The sequence below is a fragment of the Phodopus roborovskii genome, unplaced genomic scaffold (assembly GCF_943737965.1).
Source record: "Phodopus roborovskii unplaced genomic scaffold, PHOROB, whole genome shotgun sequence".
NCBI classification, from domain to species: Eukaryota; Metazoa; Chordata; class Mammalia; order Rodentia; family Cricetidae; genus Phodopus; species Phodopus roborovskii.
The window spans coordinates 4576013-4584418 of NW_026126689.1; the positions used below are offsets into that span (position 1 = coordinate 4576013).

General features: G+C 41.6%; 1 gene segment (V, D, J or C); it reads right to left on the reverse strand.

Annotated features, from left to right (window-relative positions):
- Positions 1–2053: 2053 nt before the first annotated feature.
- On the reverse strand, positions 2054–6764 carry LOC127214304 (T cell receptor beta variable 7-9-like). The segment is given in 3 exon segments: positions 2054–2070; positions 6148–6501; positions 6657–6764. Coding segments are annotated over 3 exon segments (447 nt in total).
- Between the last annotated feature and the right edge of the window lie 1642 nt (positions 6765–8406).

Genomic DNA, 8406 nt, shown 5'->3' on the forward strand with positions numbered 1-8406 from the left:
AGGGAGGGAACTGGGATCGATACATGAATGAGAAAAATAGAAAAAATTAGGACATCTCATCGAAGAAATTAAAAAAATAGAAAAAGAAAAAAGAAGAAAGATTCCTATTTAATAATTTTTTCTACCATTGTCACAAAAATAAAGCAACTCTGTGAACTGATGGGTAAGCATTTGTGTCCCCATCAACCATTACACTCTCTAAACGTGTCCTTTTATTAAGTGTAAACGACAAAACCTATTTAAATAATGCTAAGAAAAAAATGCAAATGTAATGAAAAGAATAGATTGCTTTGTTAACCTAATACTGCCATCTGGTGGAGGAGGCTAGCATGAGGCTTTATGTGTGCTTAAGTTGGTGTGTGGGTGTGTGTACACATGTGTGCGTGCATATGTGGGTACATATGTGCACATATCCTTGAATGTGGTGCAGTAATCAGTGATGACCCTAGCCATGGAAAGAGAAAACTGGTTTTCCAGTTCAAGAAACCATGCAAATGAAGAATGATAATCTTCAATTAAATGAAATGGAAACGATAAAACAAAGTTCATTGTTTAAAAAAAAAAAAAAAAGATGACTTAATCTTCCATGAGAAATTTAAGTAACTTATACTAAAAAAGTATAAATCATTAATTTCCTTTTTGGCATTGTCATTCTCCTTCACTGAGACTCACTGGATTGCTTATCATTTCATCAGCTTTTTGAGGTCTGGGGCCACTGATCTTCTCGAGGACTCAAGGGTCCGATGCCTACCCATTTTGCTACATAACTTGATGCCAAGACAGTCTGCTGCTGCGATGAGCATTTGTCTGCTTCTGTTTCCTAATGGTGGATGCAATGTGGCCAGATGCTTCAAGCTCCTGCCACTGGAATGTCATGGCCACGAAGGCCCCGAACTGTGAGTCAAACAAACCCTTTCTCCCTTGAGCTGCTTCTTTTTGGTTTTTGTTTTGTTTTTTTTTATCACAGCATCAGGAAAAGTTACTAATAGATCATAAATTTAGAGTCAGAAGGATTGAATACAAATCCTTAGGGGAGACATCGTCACAAATCACTCTGCTCTACAAAGAGTAAACATGCTACACCTCCATTCCTAAGCATGTAAGTAAGTGCTAGAATACGAGATACCCCTTAGGCGCTTCCCTGGCCTGCCCAAGTATGTCCACCTCTTTGAACAAGGTGGCCTCTGACGGCTGAAGGGCAAAGAGGCAGGACCAGGAAAGTGGGCAGAAGAAAGAGTATGCTAATGAAACTGCCAAGGAAGCACTTAGAGCCAGGGACCTGGAGGAAAACATGCCCATCAATCCACAGCCAGGACAGTGGCTAAGGAGCATGGAGAGTCTAGTTCTCTCTGACTATCACAGAAACAAAATGCCGGGCATAAAATCTCACCTCTGTCTCTCTGCAGCTCCCCTACTCACACTCCAATGGGTGGGTTGGTCCAGGGCTCCTAGGGATTTGCTAATGCAGCTCTTAGATCAATAGAATCGCCCCCTTTTACAGGACCTGAGAAAGGGGTGTAGCAGCCTAGTCCACCTCGTATCCACCATGGAGGTTAGCATTGGAATTTGTTGATTGGTTGTTATCACCATTTATTGAAAAAACATTATTTGGTGATTTCATTTAGACACACACACACACACACACACACACAATATATATATATATATATATATATATATATATATATATAAAACACCTCCAATGGTCCTTAGATTTTAGCTGCCCCTCCCTCCACACCTCTCCATGTTTGATCCTCTAATTCCAGGCAGCTAACCCCCACCCACCTGTAAGTATCTATTCCATTTCTGCTTCCTAGAGAGGCCCAGTCCCACCCCTGGTCCCTTACCCTCTACCTAACCTCTGTGCTTATGTGGATAGCTTGCTTATCAATGACTTAACAGCTAACAACCACATGTAAGCTAATGCACATTGTGTTTATATTTCAAAGGATGGGAACAAATAAGGACCCACCGCCAGAGAATATGCAGAGCACGAGAGACCTTGGAACACCTAGCCTTAAAGGGTATATCTCCACCATTTAAATGCCTCCTGTCAGGGCGCAGGGAACTCTGAAAAGGAGGGAGTTGAAAGAGTATGAGAGCTGAGAGGATGAAGGACACCCAGGAAAGACCTACAGGTAACAGGGCTGACACACATGTGACCCCAGAGAGGGTGGCAATATGCACAGGGCCTGACCGGTCTACCAGATGGGGTCCGAGGCAGTGGATACACACCCCACAGAAGCTACCTCCAATTGATACCGACTTGCAAAAGAGACCTTAGCTTTCTCTAAGGGAGGCTTACTGGGGAAACAATCCACTCTTAAGGGCAGGCTGCGTACACAGCAATAGACAAACAACACAAAACCAACTTAACAGCATCTTTGGAGGATTTTGGTCAAATAATGTTAAGCCAGGATTTGTTACTGGTGATTGGAGTTTAGTTTATGTTTTGTTTTGTTTCTTCTACCTTTCAAGTTCTTTACATGTATATTATGTCTTCCAGTTTGGGTTTTTTTGTGATACTCTTGTGTGTGCAAATATCTGTATCTGGACGGATCAACAAAATCTGTCAAGTCATTTGGAGTAGGGACTAGGCCCTCCCTCCTGCCTCTAGGCTAAGAGAGTTTCCCTCCATGGGGAATGTGCTCCCAAAGTCCTTTTGTGCACCAGGGATACATCCTGGTTCCACTGTCTGAGGTGCATGGAAGGGAGGGAGGGAGGGAGGATGGAAGAGAGGAAGGGAGGGAGAGGGAACTGGGATTGATATGTAAAATAAAATATATATATATATATATATATATGTTTAAGACATAAAAAACAAATTAAAATACAACAAAACAAAACAAAATATATCTGTGCCTGTTCATCTATATGTATTGTGAATTGCTTGTGCTTTTTCTTTGACTCTTTTTTTTTTCGTTAGTTGTTTTGTCATGTTATGTCTTGTGTGATATATATATATATGTATATGTATATATATATACATATACATATATATATAATTTTTGCAATGCTTTCTAAAGGGAGACAGAAAGAGATGGTTCCAGATGGGAGGAGAAGTAGGGAGAAACCAAGGCATAGAGAGAGGGGAAGCTGTGCTTAGAATATATTGTATGAAAAAAAAATCCAGTTCCAATAAAATATCTTTAAAAGCTCAATATAATTAAAAAGACAAAAAGAGGAATAAAAATGTTACATAGACAGCCACTCGAAGCCCTGCCAGCCTTCTCAACAGTCAAAATGTCTCCGTTCCTCAAGCAATGTACACTAGTTACCGCTGCACAACTGTGACCAAGTAATCTGTTGTAAAATATGTAAGGGAGGAATGATTTATACAGCTCACAGTCACAAAAGAACCAGCCCAGGACAAGCACAGCTTAAATCTCAACATCCAGGAAGCAGCCAGAGGGGGAATTTTACATCCTGGTGAACAGGAATCAGAAGTCATGACAGGGGCCACAGTTGGAAACAACACCCAAGGACATGCCTCCTTCAGCCCAGATCTGTCCACCAGACCCGTCTCTCACAGCCCGCCACTCTACACATTCTATTTAACTTTAGACTTCATCCTTGGCTTAACCCAGTCAGTGACCGAGTCAGAGCCCTTATACCCAAATCATCTACAGAAACACCACTGTCACACCCAGGTATTTCGTAATCACCCGGATATTTCCTAATCCATTCAAGGTGACAATGAAGACAATGGATACCAGAATTTTCCAGAACTGTCACAAGTTCTGTAATCACAGGACAGGAATGAGCATCAGAGCTCAGACCTGTGCCTGACACTAAGAAATGTGCTCAGCCTTATCTTTCCCCAGAGCACTCGCTGCTTTTTATTTCCCCGGTATCATCTAAGTTATCTGGCTTCCTACTCCTCTACCTCTAATAGCTAACTCTTACCTATCTGTGCCCTGGAGTTTTCTCCATCCGCATGTTCTAACGCCGTTGTCACTTTTAATTAAACATGGTGATAACACTGAATTAAATCCAATGAATACATTGTTTCAAATGCCAGACAAGTAATCGGCTTACTGTACATGTTACTGACTTTCCTTGAACTTCAATTAGTAAAACGGGAAGACAACTCAGGTTGCCTTTGTTAGTTTGTTTTATGAAGTAGATAACTAAGGAGTAATACCATGTGTGTGAAGCATGTAGCATAGTACTTCCTAATCAACCCTTCTTACACCACTTCCCTGATCCTTAATGTATCAAGTGTTCCTCTAGGGCACAATTTTTTCAGCTATGGGTTGCAAGACCACATGAGGTAATAGAATGTGAGAAATCATACCAAAAAAAAATAGTAACAGTAAATCATTTCTGAATGTTCAATGAACAAAAGAAAAAATTAAATCACACACAGAGGTAGCCAGGGAGTGGGTGTTTTAATGATTACTCTATCACTATATTTTCTGTTTTTCTTCACAACACCATTATCACCAAGAGTGTTAATTGTAAGAATATATATGTGCCTGTGTGTGTGTGCGTGTGCGTGCGTGCGTGTGTGTGCGTGTGCGTGTGCGTGTGCGTGTGTGTGTGTGTGTGTGTGTGTGTGTGTGTGTTCTCATGTGACTGTTTATAAGGTTATAATGTTACTTTTCAGATCTTGTTTGGCTTGGACAAAGGATCCAGGATCTCTCATCTGTAGTTACCCTTACTCTGAAGTTTTCCTTAGGAATATTCTCCTGAGATTTATCTCCCTTGATGACATGATCATCTACTTACTTTTGACACTTTTTATCATTTATTTTTATTTCATTTTACATTCCAACTGCAGTTCTCCCTCCCTCTCACCCCCCTTCTGCCCCCCCCCTAACCCAGCCCCTGTCCACACCTCCCCGTGGGTAAGGGCTCTCATAGGAGTCAACAAAGTCCAGCACATTAAAGCTGAGTATGGGATCCCATCATAGAGAATGGGTTTCAACAAGCTTGCTTGTATATCAAGGTTATATTCTGGTCCTATTGCCAGGGACCCTCAGATTGTCCAAGCTTCACAACTGTCTCCCACATATGGAGGGCCTAGTTAAGTCCCATGAAGTCTCCACAGCTGTAGGTCCAGAGGTCATGAGTTTCCTTGAGTTTGGTTCAGCTGTCTGTGTTGATTTCTCCATCATGATCTTGACCTCCCTTGCTCATATATTCACTCCTCCTTCTCTTGGACTAGATTCCCAGAGCTCAGCCTGATGCTTGGCTGTGGATCTCTGCATCTGTTTCCATCAATTACTGGATGGAAGGCTCTATGGCGATGGTGGTGACATTCACCAATCTGATTACAGGGGAAGGCCAGTTTGGGTAGCCTCTCCACCACTGCTAAGGCGTCTCAGCTGGAGTCACCCTTGTGGATTCTTGGGAGTTACCCTAGCTCCCGGTGTCTCCCTAACCCCTCAGTGGTTCTCTCTATTAAGCTCTTTGCTTGCTCTCCCACTCCGTCCCTGCCCATCCTTTCCCTGATATCCTCACTCCCTTCACCTCCCCCTTTACCACCCTCCTCACCCCAGTTTACCCAGCAGATCTCATCTATTTCCCTTCCCAGGGTGATGAGCATCCGCTTATATACAGATGCCTGTAAGACATTTATCCCCAAACTCTTCCTTCTCCCAGTATAATGTCTTAATCTTCCTAGTGGTTTCTGTTTAGTCATGTCAACAGCACCTCTTACCCAAGTATGAGCAGGTCAACCAATGCATGGATATTTTCCTCCAAGATAACTTTCTTCTAAAAGATGCTCATCTTGAGGAATAGATAATTTCTCTTTCCCACTAGACATGTAGTTCTTCAGTGACTTGGCTGACTATGTATGGATTGTTTTAGAATACAAAATACATAAAAAAATCTCCAAACACCGAAGATTTGCCTGTTTATAGGATTAGACCTTTATTGTCTTTCATATAACAAGCCTGTGCTTGAAAGAATCCAGCTTAGTTTAAAAAAAAATTGGGTGGAGTATTTTCTTTTTTACCACTGAAGAATTGATCATATCACAAACTGAAGGTTGGGTACATGTGACCACAATCCCACCCTTGAGGTAACTGCCAATGGTTTTGTTGGTTTATGGTCAACTTCTGTCTCTGGATGAGAATTGACAGCCATAAACCCACTTCCTATTGTTGCAAGAAGGGAGGGGGGTTCTACATGAAATACTTGCATCTGGGAAAGAAAAATGTTTATGAACAGAGGGCAGGTGATGTTGTATCCCTGTGTCTCTGCTGCTAGCACAGAGGTACGTGGCAGAATCTCCTAGTCCTGCAGAGCGAATCTCAAGAGAGCAGAAAGAATTGTTGGGCCGGCTGGATTGGAAGTTATCAGAAGTGTCCGCCTCCCTGTTCAATGCTGTATCATAGTAGTAGAGCAGAAACTTTGGTCCTTGGTTTGGCTTGTGATGGTACCAGTACATGGCATTGTGATTCAGATTCTGAGAACAGCTCAAATTCACTGCTTTCCCAACCCTGGCAACCTTGTATCTTGGGCTCTGCATGACCATCGCATCCACACAAGCTACAGAGAGAGAAAAATAGTAAAAAAGAATAGAAAAGAAAAAGAAAAGCCTGGATGAGTTAAGGTGGAGACCAATTTGACATCATGCAATGAAGGGCACAGAACTGAGTACACGGCAGCCTAATTCAAAGATTTCCTTCCTTCTTGGGACTTACCTGCTCCAAGAAGACAGAAGATCACAGGAGGAAGAAGCCTAGGACCCATGAAAGGGCTGGAACAAGAGGAGGGCATTTGTCTGTTCAAACACTTAAGCCTACCTCTTATCCTTGAGGGGTGGAAGTTCTGACAGTCCCTGGTCCCTTATAGGAAGACCTGCCTCTGACTTCACTAGGGTAGGATCACTGCTCATTGCAATAGTGTGCTCAACTTCCTGCTGGTAGGGAAGCCTGGCTCGGCTACCCCAGGTGTACAGCAGAAATTTATCCTCAGTATCATTTACTGCTTCTCGGGGATGATTCCAGGATTTGTTTCTCCTGCATCTGTCTTGTGTTCATCTGGGACTTTCCATCTTGCTGCTAGCTTTTCACGCAGTAGCTTGGAGTCCATCCAGTCATATGTTCTATTTTCCTGATTGCAGACACTTACAGTTATATATGAATAAACTTTCTAGGGACTGTGTTATAAACAGGTAAATCATTCCTAAAAGTTTGGTGTAAATGTGTCAGTGAGTTCCTAGGGCATACCTTTATAGCTGGCATAGGTCACAGGTTCTAGTTTTAAAGATACGTTGTTTCTGAGGAGGGACATTTATTGATTAAAAGCAGTATACAAAGTCCAATAGCGGTATGAGAAAACAAGACCCTGGTCCCTCAGCCTCTTTGTGCCACAGAGAACCCTGTGCTCTGCTTAGCTCTTCTGGACTCCAGTACCCAGCTTCTTTCCAGAGCCATATTCAGATTGATGTAGAATCCCTCTACTGGGTTAAACATAGAAAGCCTAGATGTCCTGGCTCAGGGAAGGCCAGGTGTTTAAAGAAATAACCACCTTTGACTTATTCATATTGCATTCAGTTGTAGCTTTTGCACATTATGGAGAATGATAGATAAGACCTGAAAGCTCTCATTGCTACTTACTCCAAGAAGCAGCCTTTTGTCCTAACTGTCTAATAATACCTATTGTTTGTAACACTGAGACATATTTTAGACTTAATCAAAATTCACGCTGGTGATTGGAGTGTGCTTGAAAGTTCTGGAAAGCTGTGGTGCAACATGGTGACTGTGATGGATCATACTATACTGCATGCTTGGAAAATTGGTAAGAACGCAAGTCTTAACTGTTTTCACACAAAGGAAAAAAGTGAAAAGAAAAAAAAAGGAATTAATGATGGGTATGTTATTTAGCTTTAAGTAGTAACCATATCATAAATGTGTGCACCTCAAAGTGTTCCCTTTGAACATGTATCATTTCTGTCAATCATACCTCAAAATGTTTCGATAATTGAATAAATGAAATAAGAAAAATAAGATGTCCAAGGTAACAGGACTCTAAAGGGAACAGTGCCCTGTGATAGGAGGTGATATGGTAATATCTAGTGTTCACGTTCTCAAATGTCGAAGTATTTAATTAGACTCTCACTGATCACACTTTGCAGTCAAACAATTCACCCATCGGCGCCTGGTTTTCTTGGTAGCTGCAATTTTCTGTTGTAATTGTGAGATTAAAAAATGGAAGAATAAATAGACAGCTTGCTGAGCATTATGGTCACGAATTACATAATATAACAAGAGAAAGAGTACTCTGCATGTTTCCTCTACCTGTAATTTTAAGTAAAAACTTAGGCCTAAAATATAACTATTTGAGAAATCAGTTTCCCCCTATTGTGCTTATTATCCTAAAGAAGGTAATGGGCAAGTTATGGGTAAGAAATGTGTTCCTGGTATTATGAAAAAGTTGAATATTCCCACG